The 24487-nt window shown below is 41.2% G+C and overlaps 2 protein-coding genes and 1 long non-coding RNA gene across 18 annotated transcripts in view; 1 reads left to right on the forward strand and 2 right to left on the reverse strand.

Annotated features, from left to right (window-relative positions):
• Positions 1-2331, forward strand: part of ATP10D (ATPase phospholipid transporting 10D (putative)) — a 58242-nt gene extending 55911 nt beyond the window's left edge. For 11 of the 12 annotated variants that reach the window (XM_053403562.1, XM_053403564.1, XM_053403569.1 and 8 more), the window contains one exon: positions 1181-2331. In XM_053403562.1, the coding sequence (XP_053259537.1) occupies positions 1181-1307 (127 nt within the window). In that variant the 3' untranslated portion in view covers positions 1308-2331. The remainder of the gene's footprint in view (positions 1-1180) is intronic. The other variant, XR_008332256.1, reaches the window with a different exon arrangement.
• A 1464-nt stretch (positions 2332-3795) lies between these two features.
• LOC128421186 (uncharacterized) lies at positions 3796-13372 on the reverse strand. The gene is made up of 5 exons (XR_008332257.1): positions 13257-13372; positions 8380-11151; positions 5608-5736; positions 5012-5191; positions 3796-4168 (listed from the first exon to the last, which is right to left on the reverse strand). It is a non-coding gene; the product is annotated as an uncharacterized LOC128421186 (long non-coding RNA).
• Positions 13373-14849: 1477 nt separating this feature from the next.
• CORIN (corin, serine peptidase) overlaps positions 14850-24487 on the reverse strand; it is a 136392-nt gene continuing 126754 nt past the window's right edge. For all 5 annotated transcript variants that reach the window (XM_053403571.1, XM_053403570.1, XM_053403573.1 and 2 more), the window contains 4 exons: positions 21738-21912; positions 19156-19427; positions 16247-16380; positions 14850-15327 (listed from right to left, as the gene is read on the reverse strand). In XM_053403571.1, coding sequence (XP_053259546.1) covers positions 15145-15327; positions 16247-16380; positions 19156-19427; positions 21738-21912 — 764 coding nt within the window. In that variant the 3' untranslated portion in view covers positions 14850-15144. The remainder of the gene's footprint in view (positions 15328-16246; positions 16381-19155; positions 19428-21737; positions 21913-24487) is intronic.

Below are 24487 nucleotides of genomic sequence, written 5' to 3' on the forward strand. Positions count from 1 at the left end.
TAAAGCGGTACTACCCAGACATTTTATCACCTCATTGGGAAATAGGTTAGTGTCTCCAATACAGAATACCCTGGACTCTGAAATTATTGGCCAAAATATCCAGGCTAATAAATTACAGCACTTTCCCATCAATTTTTTAGTATCTTCGTAGTTTGGATTCTAAGAACTAAATTTTATAAAGGGAACACACCCACCCACCCACCCACCCACTTTTTTCAAGTTTCTGGTCAAAATGGTTGAATAGTGTGTAACATTAGTTCAGACATCTCCTTAAAAGCTGAATATTGAGTTCAGGGCAGTTTCAGTCAGTATCCAGATTTTGCCACCTTGGGCTTTGAACACTTAAGTCAGGAGGAGTTTGGGGGTAATTGGGATTTTGTCCTGCTGGTTTTCTATTATATTACATTTTTACCCCGCAGTTCCTCTAAAGAACTTGAAGAAGTGATCTATTGTCATAGCAAGCCTGTGAGGCAGGGGAGGTGGCTAAATGCCACTGTTGAGATTCATAGCTGATTTGAGGTTTGAACATGGGCTTCCCCATGCCCAAGGCCACAGTAACAGCACAGTGCCATTGTAACCAGGGTTGCCATATGTCCGGAATTTCCAGGACATATCCAGAATACTGCAGTTGGAAGCAGTGTCCAGACAGAAATTGCTGAAACACCCAGGAAAATCTGAATGTATGGCAACCCACACCGACAGTGTCATTTTTGGTGATTTTCCTTAAAAATAGCTCAATAACATCCAAAAGAGTTCAACAACCTTTCTGAAATATGGCAACCCTATTGTAACACCATAGGATCTTTGTGTTGCTGTTGCCAACATGAGCTTTTTTTTTGGCTAGAACAGCTAGCAGGACCAGTGATCAGGGATGATGGGAATTGTAGTCCAAAACATCTGGCGGGCCGAAGGTTGGGGATGCCTGAGTTAGAATATAAACTTTGCCTACATCCTTAAACCATTCTCCAACATTCAGTTCGGCATTGATTTCAGTATGATACATTTGTTATCCTTTCCCTAATTGGTTGAGATAAAGGTGGGAGGGAGGGAAAGAGCTTTATTACCACCTGGTTAATAAGAGCACACTGTTGAGAATAATGCCTTTTTACAGGAGGCCCTTTGCCAAACCATCTTTAATCCATGCCTACACAGCTTATTTGAATCCTTCCTTATACTGTAGGTATTTGTTCAGGGTGATCCAGGCCACAGCATTTCCAACTCCACTGCTAAAGGCCAAGAACTTGGAAGGTCGGCTCCTTACAGGACGGAAGAGTCTGCTGCGCAGTGCAAGTGTAGCCCCATCGTGAGGGGTAGAATTGATCACCAAGGGACAAATGGGGATTCTGGGTCTGCTAATTCTGAAGACTCAGCAAAAGAAAACAACATCAAGTGGTGTGGTTTGTTGCTGTTGCCAATACAGCTAGTGTCATTTTGTCATAATGTTGGAGACAGTCTGAACAGGCACCCAAGGCACATCTGAAAATGGCAGCAGGCTGAGTTGTGAGGGCACTGAAATGTTTAAGCCCCTCAAAGGAATTCTATTCCATCACATATGGAGCTAGTGATTCTTAAGTTGGAGGGTTAGACTTTACTTCTGAAGAGGACCACACTGATATTTCTCTCGTGAATAAGGCTGATTCGGATTCTGCCTAGGGCATATAGGAGGGTTTAAAACGCTCTGCCAAAAATAGTGTTATTTATGCTTTAATGTCCAAAAGAGGAAGGGTGGTACATTTAAATGATCTTTCTCACATGACTTTTCTTCTTTTTATATGAAATTCAGCCACCACCCACTGCTTGTGCTTTTTTTATAGACAAAAAAGTACTTAGAATAATTTGTTCAAGATATAAGCAAACAAAGAAATGCTGCCCCTTGTTCCACGATGGATAAATCATTTCATATGAGCCTTGATAGCATGGGAAGAGATATTTAAGCCTGGCCAGGCAAGGAGGTTTTGGGATTACTGAATTTTGACTTTATTCTTTCTACTGTTATTATAATGTTTGGTTCTGGGGCAGTCAGTGTTAGAGCAGTTCTGTCTAACAAGATGCACAGTAGTTCCCTCTGAAAACAGCTGTGCAAAACCTAAATCACTTTCATAATAAAACAGTATTTGTACCTCTTCATGGAAGCAAGATTCATAGATGATAGGAGCCACTTCTCTGGAGAATAAACTAGCTGAGGATGCAAGAAAGACATTTCTACACAAGCACAGCATTTTTGTATATATGATGATTATGTGAATGTGAGAAACTGTCTGCGCTTTTATTTCTTTATGGAAGGAATACTGTTAAATTTGTTCTTTTAGAAATGAATATTTGTACTGTAAACAGTGTGTGGTGCGGCTCCTCCTTTCTTTCCCTCTGCAAACAGATTGGTGTTTTCAGATAACAGACTTTTCACTATCCTTGCTTATGTTCCCTAAAAAACTGGTGTTAAAATGTTTAGGATTTGGGGGTGGGGTGATTCTGTTGGGTCAGTGCTCTGCTAGGCACACAGCTAAACTGAACATATTCTGAATTAATTTACCAAGGGTCTGAGGAAATCCCTGAGAGGATGAAAGCACTGCATAGGTAATCAAAAACACTTCTAAACAAGATTTACTGCACAAATTTCCTTAAGACCTTTCTGTATCATATCCTTAAGACCTTTCTGTATTGTATCCTTTATGTTAAGAGAAAGACCTTCCATTTAGTCCACGTGAACCATTCTGGCACAGCTTTACCTGTAGCTCAGAACTTTTGGGGAGGGTAGCCTGATTTTAACTATAATTGCTGTTATCTGCAGTTGTACCCACTTAGCATCCCCCATCAGAGTTAAAATACCGGTTTCTTCCAGCTGGCATTCAAGATTGCCTTGCCATAACAAATAGTAATCTCTATTCAATATGCAACTGTATTTTGCAGGATAATGACTCCAGGTTATCATGACCTACTTTTGTGTCACTGTGTCCAGTTGAAACATGCTCTTTCTGCTATGCTCTCCACAATGTATGTGGAGATCTATAAACACCAAATATTGAAAGTATTGGTTTCTAATCATGTGTCACAATTTTTAAGGCAGGGGGTAGGAACTTTTTGGCCCTGTGGGCCAGATCTTTATCTCCTGCCCACTTCCCCTTGCCAACTTCGGCACGCAGGTGGGCCCTGTCAATCATCTGATGCCATAGTGGCATGTGATTGACACCTGCCACAGCCCAGCACTACATGCTCAACTATCAGTTGAGTGTCAAAAGGCCCTTTTCAGCCAAGCCCTGCCCTTAGCTGCTGTGTAAGACTGGTGCATGTGCCTTGGCCAAAGTGACATTGCCGACCCAATGGGGAGGCCAAATTTGGCCTGCAGGACAAGAGGTTCCCAATCCCTGTTTTATTTACAGTGTACGACATGGAATAAGTCCCATGGGATTCAGTCCAACCTATTTTTGAGTAACCACACAAAGCACTGCCCTGCATCCTTCCACGCTGCTGATGCCCCTCTTGTCTAACAGCAGTGGAAGATGCCATTCTAGGAAGGAGAAGTGAGTGCCAGTTCCCTGGCTTAAGCTCTAGAACATGGGTCAGCAACCTAAGGCCCATGGGCCACAAGCGGCCCATGGGGGTCGTTTAACCAACCCATGGACCCCCACGTCTGCTCAGGGACCGCCTTCCGCGACACTGACTGGCTTCCCATTGGCTCCAGGAAGCTTCTGCAGCCAATGGGAAGCTGCGGACGCCTCCTCCGCGCCGGAAATAGTGTTTGTGCATGCATGCGCACACACTCCGGCCCACCACGATGTCTGCAGGACCGTAAACCAGCCCAAGCCACAGAATCTTTTCCGACCCCTGCTCTAGAAGTTTCTGTGCACAGATGCAGATCCTGTGATTGTGACTGCACAGACCACCATTCAAAAGACACAAGTAAGCAATCTATTTTAAGTCATGGAGCCTGAATCATATGATTACTTCATACATGAGCACCATTCATCATTCACCACTGGCAAAAAGAAGGAAGTGTGTACTTGATTTGGGCAACCCTTCTACATGCTACTCAAGCAACAAACAAACTGGTCGCAGTTTTTTAAGCTGATAACGTGATTTTGGACTAACCTGAACTGGAGCCAAGTCCTGCTTTCCTAGATGTGCCAATCTTATTTTTTTATATTCCTTTTATCTTGCTGGACCGCACATGCTAAAGAAGAATGCATCAACCCCTTTACCATTTTCTGTTCCTTTTTAGTGCAAAAATAACAACAAAAGAGGGACCTGAGGGGGGGGGAAGCCAGATGTTTTCTATAAAACAAATTATAGGAACAAAATCCAGTATTGTATTGTTATCCGAGTCCACAGTGGGAGCTTGATTTGGGGAATTTAGCAGCCTTCTTGGGGAGGGAGGGAGAATTGCCTGTTTTTGAAAGTTTATTGTTGCCTGTTTGAGCCATACAGAAACTGCAGCCGCTGACAATAAATCGCTAAACATTGAGCTCCATTTTAGTATTCTCTTTTTATGTTTGCAAAATGAATAAATTACATGAGACAAACATTAAACTGCGGCAGGCAGGGTGTTGCGGGGCTATGTTTAACTTTCCTTCCTAAGTCTGTAACCAAACACTGTAAGGTCTCTGAATAACACTCGCAAACTGAAGCTTGAGGACCATTTGGCATTCATAGAAATTGTCATTCCTGCATCTCACCGAAACATTTGTCCAGGTTATTTTTCTAGAAAAAGAGGTGCCGGAACTCACTCATTCACTTATAATGGCAATGGCGCCCGTCTAAGAGGTGCCGGAATTGAGTTCCGGTGAGTTCCAGCCGGAAAAAAGCTCTGCATTTGTCACTCGCAACTAACTCGTCTTACTGCTTTCAGTAGGATTTACAGTAAACTCCCAATTAAGTTCAGTGGAGCTGACTCCCAGGTAAGTGACCACAGCATTGTAACCTGAGAAAGGCTGCCTCAGGTTTGAGAAGGTCCTTGGCAAAGTAATTTCTGGTGAGCCCCTTCCTACATCAATGCCTGCCAGTCCTGTGGACTTACCTGGCAGCAGTAAGCAGTACTGTTCATTTCCAACAGTGACATAGCACCAGTCTGGAGCATGGAAGATCTGCAAGTTGGCTGTCGCACCATTCTTCAAACTGGAGTCGCAGGCGAAAGGAAACCCAGGGCAGGGTAGGAATCAATAGTGGTCCCAGCAGACATCCAAGGCTATTGGCAGTCCTGCATGTGAACAACAAACTTTGATTCAGGTCATTTATAGGTGAATGGTAAATCTTCATAAAGTCACTTATGGCAAAAAAATCTAGAACGTATGTGCAGCTCCATGTTACCTTAGTAGCACAGGAGTATCCCAATTCACAAGATTATTTGCTATATAAACATCAGAATGGGATATACTCTATCAAGGTCTTTGATGCATCCATGGAAGGTATGTATGTGGTCCAGTCTATCAACATGCTTCAGGACTGCCCATTTGTTAGAAAAATATTAAGTGCCCTATATGTTTCAGTTCCACAGTTGAGGGGGTGACTAGAAGAACATTACTAGCCAAAAAGCAATTGCAATTTGCAATTATATCCCCATCATTGATTCATTGGGATTTTCCTTAAATAACACTTAACCCCCACTATACTTACAACTTTAAGCATTTTAGCAGCTACTGAAGCACTTAAATCAATTTTCTACAGCCTCAGATACTATGAAGTTGTGGTTGCTTGACTGCAAAGCACATATTGAAAGGTGATTGCTTCATGTGCCCTTTCAGCCTGTTAGGAAATGAGTGAAAAATGAGAGAAAGCACCACAGGAAAAAAACATTTCAGGAAATGCCTCCAAAAATAGTCTTGCATAATACTGCTCAGCTCTGCAATGCTTTTTTTTAATGAATAGTGATCTCTTAATTTGCAAGAAATAGTTTTTTCTTTTTTTATAGAATATTTATTAAAGTTTTTAATAATAATACAATAAAGGTAAAAAGAAAAGAAAAAATAAATAATAATAACAAAAATACAGAAGTAAAAAAATTAAAAAGAAAAAAATGAAACATGCAAATTTCCCATTTCTCATTTTCCTTTAACATGTTTCCTGGACCTCCTCGTACCTCCCTTTTTTGTATTCCAATTCAAATTGTTAGTTCAGCAAATCCTTGCCATTAAGTTTTAACCTGTTTCTAAGCCTGATTCTCATATTCCCTTAATACATTACAGCTGGAAACCACTTAATTTCTATCCAACATCATTCTAACATTCATTAATTTTGCAATATTTCTGTAAGTAATCTTTAAATTTCTTCCAATCTTCTTCCGCCAACTCTTCTCCCTGGTCTCGGATTCTGCCAGTCATTTCTGCCAATCCCATATAGTCCGTCACCTTCATCTGCCACTCTTCCAGAGTGGGTAGATCTTGTATCTTCCAATACTTTGCAATAAGTATTCTTGCTGCTGCTGTAGCATACATAAAGAAGGTTCTATCCTTCTTTGGCACCAATTGGCTGACTATGCCCAGGAGAAAGGCCTCTGGTTTCTTCAGGAAGGTATATTTAAATACCTTTTTCATTTCATTATAAATCATTTCCCAGAAAGCCTTAATCCTAGGGCACGTCCACCAAAGGTGAAAGAATGTACCTTCATTTTCTTTACATTTCCAACATTTATTATTTATTATAGATTTTTGCAAGCTTGACTGGGGTCATGTACCACCTGTAAATCATTTTCATAATATTCTCTCTTAAGGCATTACATGCCGTAAACTTCATACCTGTGGTCCATAACTGTTCCCAGTCAGCAAACATAATGTTATGTCCAACATCTTGTGCCCATTTAATCATAACAGATTTCACCGTTTCATCCTGAGTGTTCCATTTCAGCAGCAAGTTATACATCTTTGACAAAGTCTTAGTTTTGAGTCCTAACAGTTCTGTTTCTAATTTTGATTTTTCCACCTGGAAGCCGATTTTTTTATCCAAATTATATGCCTCCATTATCTGATAATAATGAAGCCAATTAATGTTTTTCTCCAATTAATTCAGTTTAATCCTACTCACGGGTAGTTGCTTTTAAATCCAATTGTCCCAGGAAAAAGTCAGCGCTCTCCAATAACGGCTGTGCGGCTTCACTCCGCGGAAGAAGCAGTCGACTCTCAGCACCGCGCCTCACCCCCGTCCTGCTCCGGAGCCCTTAAAAGGGTCCCTTCGCAACTTGGGGGGGGGCGCAGATGGTGCCCGCCGAGTCCCCACGTTCACAGGCTTCCCCCGCCTGTGATTTTTAAAGGGTCCCCGCTTTGCCGCAGCGGTGAGACCCGAGCCCGCGGAGCTGGTCCCTCCGAGACTCAGAGGGAATCCGCCATTGATCGCTGGCGCTGACCCGGAAGTTGCAAGAAATAGTTTTTTCACCTCATCAATGACCTTGAAGAGCAATCAGATTGGTACAGCCCTGGCTTGGGGCTAGAGGTCCCTATATCAGCTGCCTGGGTTCCTGGCCAGTTCTCAGGCCTGCCCTCCTCTTCTTAACTGCCACAGGAGCAGAGGAGACAGCGAGCCGCACAAAAGCTTCAGAGCTACCACTGAGGTGCCAGGCTAGTTGCATGCTACTGAGAAGTACCGTATTTTTCGCTCTATAGGACACACTTTCCCCCCTCCAAAAATGAAGGGGAAATGTGTGTGCGTCCTATGGAGCAAATGCAGGCTTTCGCTGAAGCCTGGAGAGCGAGAGGGGTCGGTGCGCACCGACTCCTCTCGCTCTCCAGGCTTCAGGCAGCTATCTGCAAGCCTTCGGAACCTGGCGGGAGTTCCCACTGCGCTCGGAAGGCTTGCGAATAGCTGCCTGTGCTGGGGGCTGGGGTCGGGGGAAGCTTGGGCTTCCCCCATCCCCAGCCCTGCAAGCTCCGGGAGCGGCTCATGTTGGCTGGGGCTGGTGGAGGTTGCAGTCTAAAGCACCCGGCAGGCACCATTTGTGAAAGACTCCCGTAACAATGCATTGATCATGCAAACTTTTGCCCATTTCCTCATTTTTTGGAGAACTATGTAGTCAACAGCAGTTTCTATGATCACAATAGTTTTGGATTTAAATGTAAATCTTTTAACCATTATGCCCAGTGATGTTATTTCCAGCACACCACAAAATGGTACATCCTAATATATGTTAAAGTAACTGAGAAATTCTGCATTTGTGTAACTCATTTCACAGCAAGTCTTTAATTAATGTGCTGTGGTTATGCACATGTATAGAATGACAACCTTTTTATTTTAACTTTTTCTGCTGCTGAAATTAGCGAATGAAATTAACTATGGACACAGCAAGGAAATAGACTTGGGGTGCATTCATGACTATTGCATGGTGAAAATGAGATTTCACATGGTCTTCTACAATGAGCCAGGCAATCGATACAAAGGCCAGGTTAATTAAAGTCTTACCTTCTGAAATTGTCCAGTATTCATCACTCCATCCATATATTTGTCAACAATGCACATCAGTGTTGTTCTTCGTTTAAGATGTTGGTCTTCAAGATGTTGGTCTAAAACTCCCATCATCGTTGATTATTCTCCATGCTGGCTGGAGCCGATGTGTGTTGGAGTTCACAATGTCCTTTACAACAGAGGTAAGCTATGCAACAGCTTTACCTATTGACCATTAGATAAGCATTCACATTATACTGTTTTAGAAGCCTGCTAAAACCTATCTTTATTATTTAAGCAAGCCTATCCAGATATATACTTTAGTATTTGCTTTATTACTGTATTATTAGTAATTATTCTATATTACTTTATCTACACTATTAATTTGTTTATAGTTGCATGATGCTCCTAAATATTTGAAATGGAGCCCCTGAGACTCCCAGGTGTTCTGCTAATAAGATCTAAATAAGATTCCTTTACATGACTTGGCCAGTCTACGACATATCTCTCCATTACAAAAAGAATACCGTATCTTAATAGATCCCATATGTTATTACTGCATCAAGGCCCCAACAACTCAGTGGGTATTAAGTTAACAAACTCACTCCTTTTCTTTCAGTGATATGAGAGATTCCAGTTGATCTGTGCTCCAAGAAAATGGCTCAGAACCTCTATTCAATCTGATACGCTATTGTGAAGGGAGAAGGGCAGCTGAAACGATTTTTGTTCACAGAATTTATTTTGAAAAAATAAATATGTGCATTTTTGCTCACTTTGGGTTTAAATTAAAACAAATCATTTCGCTTACATGACATTGGTTACATATGCTGCTTTCCTAGCGGCAGTAAAACAACATTGGGAGTACGAATCTCATCAAAGGCTCCTTTCTCACAATTGTTGGATACATTTGATTGTCTCTCTACAACTACAGATCTGGAGACATCTGGTACTTTAAAAACCACACTTCGGATGACATCTGGTTCCTTAAAACCCACACCACATACAAATATTTGCATAAGCATACATAGGAGGGGGGAAGCAGTATAAAAATACCATGTATAAAATAACAGAAATATATTTTCTCTACGTGGAATGTTGTGGGGGAAATGAGAGTAAAATGAGAGTACTGTTTTCAGGAGAAATATGATATGAGCCCCAGCACACAGTTCCTACAAAGAATGGCAAAGACAATGCAGAGCTAAGAAAGCGAACGGCCATGAAGGCACAGGGCCGAGAAGATGAGCAGGCAACCCTTTTGCCTCTGAGGGTCAAATGCAATGGTGGTCTGTGAACTGGGAGGCTGCATGTAGGCGGTGGGTGTGGGTGAGGCCTGAGTGAGCCCCTTCCCCAAGACACTTTTCCTCCTCCCCGTCCCCATCTCTCTGTACAGGCATCAGGAGAGCCTATCATGTCCCTCCTGCTGCCTCGCTTATCAGTGCTAGGAAGGTTGAGAAGCTATCCCTAGGGCTAAAAGCTGCGCAACAGGGAGGGAGGAATCAGCTGGAGATTCCAAAAGGATTCACAAAAGTTGGCCGAGGGCTGCATGCAGCCTGCACACCACAGGATGACCACATGTAAGGTAGGGGGAGAACCTAACAGGGCCAGGGAACAGGAATCCCCATGTATTTTACGCAGCGAGTGAAAATTGGGGAAGAGTAGGCTGTAGGGAGGGGAGACCAAGTGGAACAGGGCAGGCCAGAACCTCACATACTGAATTGAACCAGTTAGCTAGATCCAGGACTCGGCTACACAGCTGCAAATATAACGTTTTAAGTGTGTTTTAAATGCATTATACAAATGTGGCACTAGATGGCGGTGGTGAGCTTATGGCAAATTCACTGAATTTATGAACACTTGACTTTTGTTTTTGAAATGTGTCCTTCAGGAATACTTTTTAAAATCTTAGTCTAGGATAACGAACGTTAAATATCTATTTGTGATTTGTAAGATTCATTTCTAAAAGTTATTTTAAAAGAGTTTCTTCGAGAGTTTACATTTTGATTTATGTAGCTAAGGATTTTTCCTACATAGATCAATGTACAAATGACCTACAGATCAGTCCACAACTGGCCTATGATAAACTCTGTAGATTTTCTCAATTGCAGCCATACTTGTATTTGAGTTTTTGGTGGTTCGGTACACACAGCAAAGGGGCTACACATATATCTATTTTATACTGGGAGAAAAACTGTCTACAACCATGGTTTGAATAAGAATACAGCTATCCTGTTTGTGTGATCATGTACATGAAAGGAAAGGCTAGCATGATACAGGCTGTACACATGGGAAACTGAAGCCTTTTTCATGATAATGGTTGCATTTTTCCAGCAGCTGAAAGCACGAAGATGGCAACCATATACAATCTTCCTTTATACAGTAGCATACCCACATACAGAGTCACATGGTAAAATTTGTCAGTGTGGACTGGACCTTCATTATTAACCAGTTGTGGTTCAGACTACCTGTATTCAAGACAATAATGCCTGCAACCTACCTTATCCAGGGGAGAAATTTGCTCAGTTTTTCTGTGCCCCAATTCCACAGAATGAACAAAAACATAGAAAAGCACGGCGTTTTCTTTGTGCTTAAGAAAGTAGAAACAATCAAATACAGCTTTTCAATGCACATAAATAGCAACATTTAGTAATACAGTGAACATTTGTCTATTACAAGCTCCATAAGGTGCATCAAAAGAGGAGGCGAGGTTACGAGTTCTGTAACAGTAGTCAAGAGTATGTGACTGATAGTCCTGCAGGTTATGACCGAATGTTTCAAACAGTGTTTCAAAACCTCTTTCGGCAAGACAAGGATGCCCCCTATCCCCAATGTTATTTATAATAGTATTAGAGGTTCTATTAAAGAAAATAAGGCAGGACAACCAAATAAGAGGAATAGCAGTTGGTGAAAAAAGATACAAGTTAAGAGCCTTTGCAGATGATGTTATGATCACAACAGAAAATCCCCTACAATGTACACCTAGAATATTGGAATGCATAAACGAATATGGCAGATTAGCAGGATTCAAATTAAACTATGGGAAAACCAAAATACTAGTGAAAAATATGGAAGAAAAAGATAAAGTGAAATTACAAGAAATTACAGGATTGGAAATTGGAATAAATTTAACAACAAACACTATAGATTTAAGTAATGAGAACTATGGGAAAACATGGAATGAAATAAAAAATGACTTGCAAGTATGGGGAAAATTAAATCTTTCCTTACTAGGGAAAATATCGGTAATAAAGATGAACATATTACCAAGGATGATGTTTTTATTTCAAAGTATCCCAATACTAGGAGGAGATAAATGTTTTAATAACTGGAAAAGAGATTTGGCTAAATTCATATGGTCAGGGAAAAAGCCAAGAATAAAACACAAAATAATGATAGATAAGAAGGAGAGAGGAGGATTTGGTCTCCCAGATATGGAGTTATATCACGATGCGGTGGGTCTGACCTGGCTAAAGGAAAGGATCAAATTAGATGACTCGGATGTATTGGATTTAGAGGGAGTAGAGACGAGATTTGGATGGCATGCCTATTTAATAGATGAAAAAGTGAGAGTACATAAAGGCTTCCTAGGGCATATAATCAGAAAATCTATATATAAAATAATGGGAGAAATATAAAAGACTCCTAGAACCGAAAACTCCCTGGTGGGCATCGCCAGCAGAAATTGTCGCAGTGAAAAAATTAAATATGAAAGAAAATTGGGCTACCTATAAAACAGTATTAAAGGAAGAAAACGGAGAATTGGAATTAAAGGATTACACAGAAATTAAAGCTCATATTAGTGATTGGTTCCAATATATTCAAATTAAGTATAAATTAGCAAAAGACAAAAAGTTAGGATTTGAAAAAGAAATATCAAAATTCGATAAATACTTAATCCAAGAAAAATCAAAAAATATATCTAAATTGTATAATCTGATTTTAGAGTGGGAAACAAAGGATGAATTGGTTAAAGCATCAATGATTAAATGGGCGCAAGATATTGGGAAAAATATTATGTTTGAACAATGGGAAAAATTGTGGAAAGAAGATATGAAATTCACTATGTGTTATATACTGAAAGAAAATTACCTTAAAACGCAACATAGATGGTATTTAACACCTGAAAGAATAGCAAAAATGAATAAAAATTGTAGCGATGTCTGCTGGCGATGCAACACGGGAAAAGGTACTATGATACATATATGGTGGAATTGTTTAAACATCAAACAATTTTGGGAAATAATATATAATGAAATGAAAAAAATGTTTAGATACTCATTTAGGAAAACACCAGAAGGTTTTCTATTGGGAATAGTACCAGGAAGCCTAAAGGAAGAAGATAAGACCTTATATTTATACGCAACAGTAGCAGCAAGGCTATTGATTGCGAAAAACTGGAAAAGTGGTATAATACCGACAAAAACAGAGTGGCTTGCCAAATTATTGGAGTATTACAATATATCCAAAACAATGGAAGAAATTGGAAGGATTTCAAAAGAAAAGATAGATAGGGACTGGTAGGTGTTTAAAAGATACTTGCAAAATCATATCGAAAAATCAGAACTCCTATTAGAATAAACAAGTTCCATTTCAAATACTGAAATATCAAATAAGATGGATAACAATGTGTAATAGAAAAAGAAGTATGAAATTAGGCTAAAGGTGTGTGAAAGAAAGTAATAGAAGTGGAAAGAAATTGTAATTGAGTAGATTGGAAGTCAAACACAAAGGTGGGGTGAGGGGTGGTGGATGGTGAAGGGGAAAGGAACTATTTGTGGGATTGAGTGTAAGTATGTTTGAACACTTTTAAGGATTGTATGAAATGTATGTTTGTATGCTTGTGTATGTGTATTAATGATGAACTATTTTACCAATAAAAAATTATTAAAAAAAAAAACCTCTTTCGGCTTTGAAAAAATGTTTTCAGACCTCTCTGTATGTAGACTTAGAAAGGCTTTCACTGGGTTGCGTTTCCAGTCTTCTACGGTTTTCAAAGGGAGGACTGCAAAACAGCTGCTTCCAGGTGCCACTTCGCAAGATGGGTTGTACCAAAGCAGTACACACTTCTATAAGCGTGGGACAAACTGCACTGAATTAATGAATGTTCCATGAGAGATTCCAAAACTAAACAAATTGCTTGCCTGTCTTGTATAGCCTTTGCCCAAATGCAGACTGAAGCGAGACAGGCAAGGTTTTCTCTCCTATAATTCCTCAGAAGGGGATGATGGCCAAGTAGCTCCCATATACAACCTCACCAGGAAACTACTGCTGTGTTAGTCAGTGGCCTTTAACCAGAGAGGCCTTATAGATTTCCATAATGCACGTTTTCTGCCTGAATGCGGTGCCTGTTCTAAAACAATCTTTCCTGAAGCTGAAAGACTTATCTGCTCTCCAACCATCTGGTGTGTGCCGCACCTTTTCCTGCAGATCCTGTGGGATAAGGCAGAATTATGGCAAAGCTAGATATTGAAAATTATAAATCACATGTCACCATGGGCTTGGAGCCTGGGACTAGAGAGAAAAAGCCTCCAACTTGGATATCCTCCTAGTCGGAAAATATAGTCTTACTAAGCAAGGAGGCTTTGTGAATGATTTAACTATAGCTTTTAGGACTGATTATTTATAGTTTTTAGGAACAAATTTAGATTCCAGGAGGATACTTGTTGACTTACATTTTTCATTTTTCATTGTAAATCCTATTCTGTGATGCCACAAAAGTTAGGACTACCTTGTTAAGAACACTGCAAGGATTGGGATGAGGTGCTAGTCCACACAATAAGCTATAGGGACACTTCCTGCTTAAGAGGCGATTTCATTTTGCATCTTGTAATTTGGGAAGAAAAGAAACCATTATATGACATTCTCGCTGGAACATGGATCTATTCATTCCATGAAACCACCCAGTTCTATTGCAGCCACTGTGGTTAGGATCTCCATGCAAAAGGATCCAAGTCTTAAGTGCTTTCTTTAGGTCGTTCAGTCCAGAATAAGCCTAACATGCTAGTCTTAGCCGTTAAGTTGTATGGAAATCATTTTAACCAGTTTTGTGGGTTATACTGGTGGTTCTTGATTTTAAATCTGTTATTCGTTTTATGGCAATCTTGTTTTAAAATGATTGGTTGACTGTTGCCATAGAATTAGGTTTGCTTTGTCTGTATTGTTTTGCTTTCCCTTGTAATGTGTATGTGATGACCACTGGTCATTATTAAGCAATAAATCTGTATCCAAAAACATGCAAAATTTGATAGCATATGAAACACCCAATTCTCTTAAAGTGAGTGGAGTCCAGATTAACTTGGTGGAACCAAGAGGACAAACTAGAGTTTTAAAAAGGACTACTTATGAATAGATGTGCCCATCACCTTTGCAAATTTACAAACTATTCACTGCAAGAGATAGAAGCTGAAATTCTCTATCAGCAAATATATGTTTTTCTCTTGGTGTTTTAGAAAGCTAGTACTTCTACACAACCCCTAATGGTTTGTCTCAAATACCACATTAGAAATGTGTTTATTTTTTCCTTTACGCATTCTGTTGTGAGTGTATGTGAAAGGTAACACAACACTGCTAAAGAAAAAATGCCAGAAATGATTACAAAAATATTTTACCAATTACCCAGAAGCATCTTTGGCACCAGAGGATATACCCATTCTTTTACTCTGCTCTGTTGCCTGTCATCTGCAACCCACAGAATTTATAATTCAACAGGTTTCTTCATTTCAACATCTTCATTGTTCTGGTGCGCTGCCTTTTTGTCAGTCAGCACAGAATTCCTATCCTGAAGAATTAGTGGAGAAGAAATGTGTGGATGTAGATTTGCCTTTCAATCCATTCAACGAAGTGAGACACATTGCTATAAACTCCAGGTCCCAAAATTTTGGAAAAGCAGACAGAGCCCCAAGAGGTTAAGCCAAACAATGTCCAGCGTCCAGCAGGCTGCTCGCATACAAGGGGTCCTCCACTGTCACCCTGCAAAGATATAGAGGTTATTCCACAGCATAAGGCTGCCCTTGGGAGTGAGCAACAAAGCTGGATGAACTGATCATAGAAAATAACACGATCGGGATGGTTGTTGAATAGTTCCTGTGATCTGTCATTGATGGGGGGGACTGGCATCACCTAATCACTCATGTGCTCCCTTAGGTATATTTTGACCCCTCACTGTATTCTTCACAATTACCAGCAGTGTAGCTATACAGCCCTTTCTTGATTTTCATGCAGTTGTTTTGGAAGAGGCAAATGGTACAACACATGGCATCCTGTCTTTTAATGAGGATGGCTCACAGAAAGAACATTACACAGTGAGGCTCCAGCACCGACATTGGCTTTCCAAAACCCTTTCAGGTACAATTCAAGGTTTTAGATTTACAATCCAGATCTGAATGGTTTGGCTGTATCCGCCTCCTAACCTATATCCCTTCACATCTCCTAGGATCAGCCAAGGTGGTATCAAGGATCATTGTGAGGGATGCTTGAAAGATATGGTTACCGGACAAATACTCTAGGATTTTCTAGAACCACCACCCAGCTTTCTTTGTTTGCTTGCTGTTATATAACCTGACTTTCCTTCAGGGAGCTAGGATAGAAGTTTAACATCACAACAAACCCTGGGAAGCAAGTTGAACTAAGAGCAAATCTCTCCAGGTCATCTAATGAGATTCCAAGCTGAGAAGGATTTGTAAAAAAGGTACAGTAACTTTTACATTTATTTAGGACTCAAAGCCAACAAAATAGCCATTTCCATCTATCACGTGATCTACTTGCTTTTTTAGTCTATTGGGCTAATTTGGGTAGAGTACTCATAATCTGCAGCTATAGTTTTCATAAATTTCTCTCTGTGTGTGCACGTTCTTGTGTTTGTGTTTTTCTCTCTCCAGAACTGTCTTACCATGCAAGAGTCCACAGTGCCAGATTCATAGCCTGCACATAACATCCTGGCCGTAATGGTTTTCATGTCGAAGTACGACTGGCACTGTTCTAAGGAAATAATACGAACTTCTCCTTCCTGAAGTTTGAAAGGCACTAAATGGGGTGGGGGGAACAACTTTAGTCAAACCATATACAGCTATGCAAAAATACCATCAAATCCACAATGTATTGTTGTATAAAGTGAAGAGATTATTAACAGTCTGTTTATTGAGCATACAACCTGGCTTGGTTGCACCAAGCTTAAACAGAGATCAGACTGTGCCCAGTCTTTATTTAGCATTCATTCTTTCTTATCTATTTACATGACAATGATCCTGATGCTCATTGCTTGTTGGGTGTTTCTATGTCTTGCCATAAAACATTCATTCATTCCACATTTTTCAATACTCTTGTCATTTTCAATACTCTTATCACTTTCCTAACTCAACAAAAAGTCTGTTGAGTATCATCATCATCATCATCATCATCATCATCATCATGATTCTGTCATGCTAGGGTGATCAAGAACTGCCCCTTAAAGCTCTTTCTTGATAGCTTTCTACAAAATCAATTTCTTATTCTCTGGGCATATTCAAAACAATCTCCACTTTGGCTGCACAGCCTCTGGCAAAATTATGAAATTATGATCTCAGATTAATAGTTTTGCCAGGGTCTATGAACCTGCTTTGCAGGGAACTGATGTTACTTTGGAACTAATATGATCTGTACATGTGCCTGTGGCTGACCACCAGCTCAAAATTTGAAAACAAAACATATTTTATTCCCGAGCACAATTCAAAGTGTTGGTGGTGACCTTTAAAGCACTAAACAGTTCGGCCCAGTATACCTGAAGGAGCGTCTCCACCCCCATCGTTCAGCCCGGACACTGAGGTCCAGCTCCGAGGGCCTTCTGACAGTTCCCTCACTGCGAGAAGTGAGGTTACAGGGAACCAGGCAGAGCGCCTTCTTGGTAGTGGCACCCGCCCTGTGGAATGCCCTCTCACCAGATGTCAAGAAATAAACAATTGTCCGACTTTTAGAAGACATCTGAAGGCAGCCCTGTTTAGGGAAGTTTTTAATGTTTGAAGTTTTATTCTGTTTTTAATGTTCTGTTGAAACCCAGCCAGATGGGTGGGGTAGAAATAATAAATTATTATTATTATTCTAGTACAAAACTTTGAAAAGTTTCCTATGAAAGTTAGAGGCTGCACAACCACCTGCCATAGATTTTTCAGGTACAATTTCCCAGCACTATGTCTTGCTCTTGTTACTTAAATCTCTATTTAGATTTTAATCTACTATCTTCAATATATACTTGTTTATGCTCTTTCCTTTCCCAGTGGGTCACCTCTCACTGCTTTAAAACATGATAGCGGCAGTATGGGCTGCCACCACGTGTCACTTCCACATAGCTGAACAGAACTAGTTCAGAAAACTTTGCCATCCCAAAAGCAGGATCCCTTTGGGTGTCATAGACTCTCAGCTCACACAACACTACACAGTATGGAAGGTACACCCCCTACATTCCCTATAACGTCACGTAAGATGACTAGATGCAAGTTTCAGATCATGCAGAATATGGAAGATAAGCCCTAGCATCACTTTTCAGATCGCAGGCTGCTTTCACTAGTGCCTCTGAAATATAGTGCCAACCCAAGTAACTGCAAGTCCTGGCTAATGACTGCAAGCCGTCACATATTCCGATTAGCACTGTAGATGTTGCTACCACCCCCAACGTTCCTGGACATTCTGAGAAAGCCTCTCCTCCTTCCAGAGGGGAGGGATTGTGAGCGGGAGATGATTCCCGTGTCACGCAGGGGCGTCCTGCCCCCTGCCCTGTCATCGTCGCTGGCGCACCACGCCTCCCGGTTGAGCACCCAATCGGGTGTCCCTGCGGGGGGAAGGGTTTAGCCGCTCAAATGTGGCCGCGCCAGCTCTCCCCGCCATTGCGCTCCTGATTTTCCTCGAGTCACCCACCCACTACTCCCTTTAGGGCGTAGCTTCTTGCTTGACCTTGCTATGGACCCATGGTTGGTCGCCCTGGTTGCCCAGGGGGCCTGGTAGGAGTTTTTTCCAATTGGCAAATTGGCACCGGCCTCTTGGTTTTTTTCGCCTACCTCGTAGCAACCGTCACAACTTTCCCGGTATTTGGCGGTTAGGCATTGGAATGTGTTGTTGGTGTATGGAAGGGCAAGGTGTGGCCATCGCCTACCCCTTCACTTATGGGTATTCCGTTAAAGGAATCCGGCGGTCGTGAATTCTGTCCGATGCCCTGTGGGTGGGGGGCCATGGCACGACCCTCGGTGACATCAGGGGAGAGCTTATAGTTGTATTTGCATCAACAGGCTCCTCCTACTGGTGGTTAACCCCTCATCAGACTCACCCCTCCCAGAGTGGGTGGAGTCAAATTTCCTGTGGTCCAATGCCTAAGCCAATACCTTCTCACATGCTGTAATCAATAAAGTTGTGGCCTTTTTCTTGCCCATTAACCTAATATCCTGTGTCCACGTGTCTTTATTCCCCAAGCGAGGATCGGGTCCTCGAATCACAACACTACTTTCCTTGGCAGTATGCTTCCCACCTCCAGGAAGCCTCATACACACACATCTTATGCATGGGCCTAGGGTTCTTATTGTGGCTAAACAGTAATGAAAATGCAGGTACACGTACAATTCTCTCCCTTCTTTGTATTCCAGTCCCTATTCAGTTCAGTGTAAAGTGAGAACAAGCTGTGGACTTTGGGTTTATATTGTGCATTCTAACATTCCATAATACACAGCAAAGATTCGTCATTAGTGTTGAAACAGTAAAAATTCCACTAAGATAACTAACAGAAGTCAATGGAAGATAAACAGATTTGTGTTTAAATATGGAAAACATTAGTCTTACTTTTGTTGCCCATGTGTCCCCAACCGGTGATGTAGCAATAGGTATTTGGCTCAACTAGCCGCTCCCTGCTGGGTAGACAGATTGGCCGTACATAGCTTGTCTCATTGATGTCTTCATTGAGTTCCACAATGCTTATATCATAATCCACAACAGCACGGTTATAACGGGGGTGCAGAATAATAGTCTTCACCATGCGGGTCTGCATGAAGACTGAAGGATGATCCAAGTTGTTGATGCCAAACACCACTTTCCACACAGCAGGGCTTTCTCTCCTTGTGAAGAGGAAAGAAATAATATATGCCGTTAGTTCTGAATTTATCTCTTTCCAAAGAAGCAACTTCAAATGCTGACATTCTTGGAATAAGCAGATTTCTTAGATCAATCAGGGTCCAGGCCTAGTTATGGCATTAAAACTGCCTTGTACACTATGTGGACCAATCTATGATGTGAGAATTACTATGGGAGTGTTGATTCTTCCAGACATTTTGGCAGGCTTTCAATAGTGTTGATCATAGTACAGCTTAACTGTATAACCCTTGCCCATGTTCCACTTGAGGACATCATCTTTCCTTCTAGAATGTTTCCAGATACTTAACTCTGAGTCATGGTGCACTATGAGGAGATTACACTGCACAATAATATAATAGGGGGAATAGTATTGAGCAACAGACCAGAGAACAAAAGAATGCACTATTTTGTAAAACAATGAAGAAGAAATACTGATTATTATGCAGATTGCTACAGAATGAAGAAGGACTGGATGAAACAGTATTCAGATCAAACCAGCAACTCAGTTATAATGTGAGATTAGAATGTACCAAATATGGATAAAAGGGAGATAGTGAGAAATGTCAGACAAGCAAGCAGAGCCTAATTGGTATAATGAAGGGAAATAAGTGTGTGCAACAGCATGGCTAAACTTAGAAATGGGAGAGAGGAGAAAGAGCAGAAGTGGAAAAGGAAAGAACTATGAACAGATACAGAAATTGCTTTATTATAGATTCTGTAACTTCTCTCTCCTCTCTTTTTTAAAAAAAGAATTTACACAGCAGATGCCACACGAGTTGAATAAATCATTGGTATCTACAGCGTTTGAGATGCAGGCAATACTGAGACAAACATATTAATGGACTGCTTGTCCATCCGCAAACAGAACTAGTGTTTCAAATGCCTTTAAAGTGTTTGATTATGACACAAAGGCTATTAATAACATGGCATGCAGAGGCTGGAAAGTCAAATCATAAAGATATTTCTCTCCTCAGAAATTTGTTCTATTTTTTAATCCCCTGAGCCCAAACAAGGAAAGACTTTTCAATTTTAAATGCATATCCTTGGGCCAAGAAAAAGTCATATTGTGAAAGTGTTATCTAATAATAGCAAACTAACCATGCATTTAAAAAATCTCAGACATCATATTATGAGTGTTGCGTTTCAAAGTGATGTTTATAAATGATAGTCAGCATGTGATGTTTCTGAGTGTGAGGGGCAATCATAACTGTACTGGATTTATAATTCAGGAATTAAGAGGGGGATAGTACCGTATTTTTTGCACCATAACACTCACTTTTTTCCTCCTAGAAAGTAAGGGGAAATGTCTGTGCGTGTTATGGAGCGAATGCCTGCGGGTAGCGGGGGGGATCTGCTGCAGTCGTGAGCAGAGGATCCATGGTTCCCCTTCCTTCCCTCCTCCGTGGTTACAAAGCATGGATCCACATGGATCCTCAGGATTTTTGCATTGGGCTACTCCAAACTCACTGTCAGATCACATGTCTGTGGCCACAGCATGAACCACAAAAATCATATATCCACTATTTCGTTTAGAATATTTTTTTTCTTGTTTTCCTCCTCTAAAAACTACGTGCGTGTTATGGTCTGGTGCGTGTTATAGAGCGAAAAATACGGTAAATCTCCCCCTTCCTACAGTTTGGGCTACTGTACAAGCTAGAAGACATATTTGCTGCTCCAACCACTTTTTTGACGTTAGTTCCACTCACCACACTCACATACTGGCCCTGGGAAGTTACCCATGAGGAAATGCTTCGAAATGCAAGCTGGGATTAGTCACCAGAGAAAAGCAGTTTTCAATAAGATCAGTGTAACATTTGCATTACCTCTTCCAGCCCACAGGGTTTAATCCATGGTCCCGCCGAACATTGTGCAACACCAGTTTAGGAATGATTTATGTGCCTCTAACAAAGCATTCAAGGGACGCGGGTGGCGCTGTGGTCTAAACCACAGAGCCTAGGGCTTGCCAATCAGAAGGTCGGCGGTTCAAATCCCCGCAACGGGGTGAGCTCCTGTTGCTCGGTCCCTGCTCCTGCCAACCTAGCAGTTCGAAAGCACGTCAAAGTGCAAGTAGATAAATAGGTACCGCTCCAGCGGGAAGGTAAACGGGATTTCCGTGCGCTGCTCTGGTTCGCCACAAGCGGCTTAGTCATGCTGGCCACAGGACCCGGAAGCTGTACGCCGGCTCCCTCGGCCAGTAAAGTGAGATGAGCGCCACAACCCCTGAGTCATCCACGACTGGACCTAACGGTCAGGGGCCCCTTTACCTTTAACAAAGCATTCTCAGCACCACTCACCCTTCAAAGCAGTGTGCCACTGTCAATACCCATTTCTTTGCAATGAGGACACAGCCACATATATGCCCACTTGGCTCACTCTGCAGGGAGCACTGCCAAGGCCATCGTCCTGGGCGACTGGTCCTGCCACCAAGGATCCTCTTGCTCATGCGAGCTGCTGGGCGACGGCCACAGTCTGTTAAGAAACATATGAAGCATTTTGCTGCTAAGGACCAGAATATTCAGTTGGCCACAATATGCTGAAGAGCCCATCTGAGGAACAAGGACTCATCGGCAGTAAAATGAAGACTTATGAATAAGCTACTCCTTGTGAGCAGACCAAATCTGCATGCAGACGGCTTGCAGCTGTGTTCTATACAGGAAGCACCCAGTTCAGCTGCAAGCAGTGTGCTGGAACAACGTATTTTCATCAGTTCCCTGATTTGCGTTTCCCTGTCACCTAGGTGATCACTGGAATACAGTAGTACCTCGGGTTACATACGCTTCAGGTTACGTATGCTTCAGGTTACAGACTCTGCTAACCCAGAAATAGTGCTTCAGGTTAAGAACTTTGCTTCAGAACAGAAATTGTGCTTCGGCAGCGCGGCGGCAGCGGGAGGCCCCATTAGCTAAAGTGGTGCTTCAGATTAAGAACAGTTTCAGGTTAAGAACGAACCTCCAGAACGAATTAAGTACTTAACCCGAGGTACCACTGTACACACACATCATGCTTGGACATCAGACTGTTTCTGGACCTTGTTTCTTGTACTTCCCAGGTATTTGGATTCTGGACCATGGATGTAGCCAAGGAGGGTGGGGGGCAGCTTCCCCCCCAATCATTTAAATCAATAAAAATACTTAGGTTCTGCCCCCCCTAACACAAATCCTGGCACACCCATGTGTACCACCTGAAATACACAGTGAAATAATTTGGTAGTGTGGTATTATCTTCAGGATTGGTCACTTCAGTGCTCACCCTTAACACTAGATCATTTATCTCTGTAAACACCATATACTTTGCTCCCTTTGGAGGGGGGGGGGCTATCTCAATTAAGCCCCAAGGTCTGCAAACTCCCAAAGTATGTCAACTGACAAATATTATGTGTCTTTTGTCAAACTATTTATGAAGCCAAAATTACACCACTCATGCACAACAAGGTCTCAGTAGACTTGGGGTAACCTCAGTTTTCAGAAACACAAAAAACATTAAGGAAGGAACCCCCAACACACAATAATGAGAACCAAGTGTGCTCAGTGACACAGAATTCTGCCTGGGGGGGGGGGGACTGAAAACTTAGAAGGAGGCAGAATGGAAAAGAATAGTGGAAGAAGATATTTAGAAACAGAGGGAGTCATCACATTGTCGGGGTAGGTCATTTTTTTGGTTCACAATGAAATGCTGATTTTAGATGTCCCAAGGGATGGAAGTGAGAGGTGTCCGTAAATATCAACAGCAAATTAATCAAGGATATTAACCAACAAGGAGTGGGAACAGAATGAAACATCTAAGAAGCAGGTATGGCTGAAGAAGAGGAGCACTCTACATTGCAGCATTTTGTTGTAGGTCCCACTAGTCAATGGCTATTAGTAATGATGGTCATATGGGACATATGGGCACTAAGTCACTGAATGCAAGTTTCTAGGGAGTCACAGCAGAGCTTCCTCATGGATTGCATCCAACCAAGTTATAGTCTGAGTAGACCCACTGAAATCAGTAGACTTGAACAACTTAAGCCTACTGATTTCTTTTTTCTTTTTTTTAATAAACTATTTATTGAGGTTTTACAAAGACATAGGTTTACAAAATAAAAAAGGTCATATCAAGAAAAAAAGATACAAAAAAGAGAACATAGAAAAATACACACAAAAGAAAAAAGAGGGATAAAAATACAAAATACAAATACAAAAGACAAATAACTAAAAAAGAATTAAAAACAAGTCAGTTCTTTGTGACTTTAAACTCATTAACTTATTTCCTTGGCCTCCTCACACCTCCCCTTTTTGTGTTCCCATTTAAATAATCAAATCAGCAAATCCTTACCCTCTTTCATTTATCTTAACTCTGTATCTTAACATATTATAATCTATATTTTCATCCATTATCAATTCATTTTTGCATATTCTTATTAACTTTGTTGCTAATGCCATTTATTTTCAATCCAAACATCATTTTAACATTCATTAATTTTACAATATTTCTGAAGATAGTCTTTAAATTTCTTCCAGTCTTCCTCCACCAACTCTTCTCCCAGGTCTCGGATTCTGCCAGTCATTTCCGCCAATTCCATATAGTTCATCACCTTCATCTGCCACTCTTCCAGGGTGGGTAAATCTTGTGTCTTCCAATACTTTGCAATGAGTATTCTTGCTGCTGTTGTAGCATACATAAAGAAAGTTCTATCCTTCTTTGGCACCAAATGGCCGACTATGCCCAGGAGAAAGGCCTCTGGTTTCTTCAGGAAGGTATATTTAAATACCTTTTTCATTTCATTATAGATCATCTCCCAGAAAGCCTTAATCTTTGGGCACGTCCACCAAAGGTGAAAGAATGTACCTTCATTTTCTTTACATTTCCAACATTTATTATCGGGCAAATGATAGATTTTTGCGAGCTTGACTGGTGTCATGTACCACCTGTATATCATTTTCATAATATTCTCTCTTAAGGCATTACATGCCGTAAATTTCATACCGGTGGTCCACAACTGTTCCCAGTCAGCAAACATAATGTTATGTCCAACATCTTGTGCCCATTTAATCATAACAGATTT

The sequence above is a fragment of the Podarcis raffonei genome, chromosome 9 (assembly GCF_027172205.1).
Source record: "Podarcis raffonei isolate rPodRaf1 chromosome 9, rPodRaf1.pri, whole genome shotgun sequence".
Classification (NCBI taxonomy): domain Eukaryota; kingdom Metazoa; phylum Chordata; class Lepidosauria; order Squamata; family Lacertidae; genus Podarcis; species Podarcis raffonei.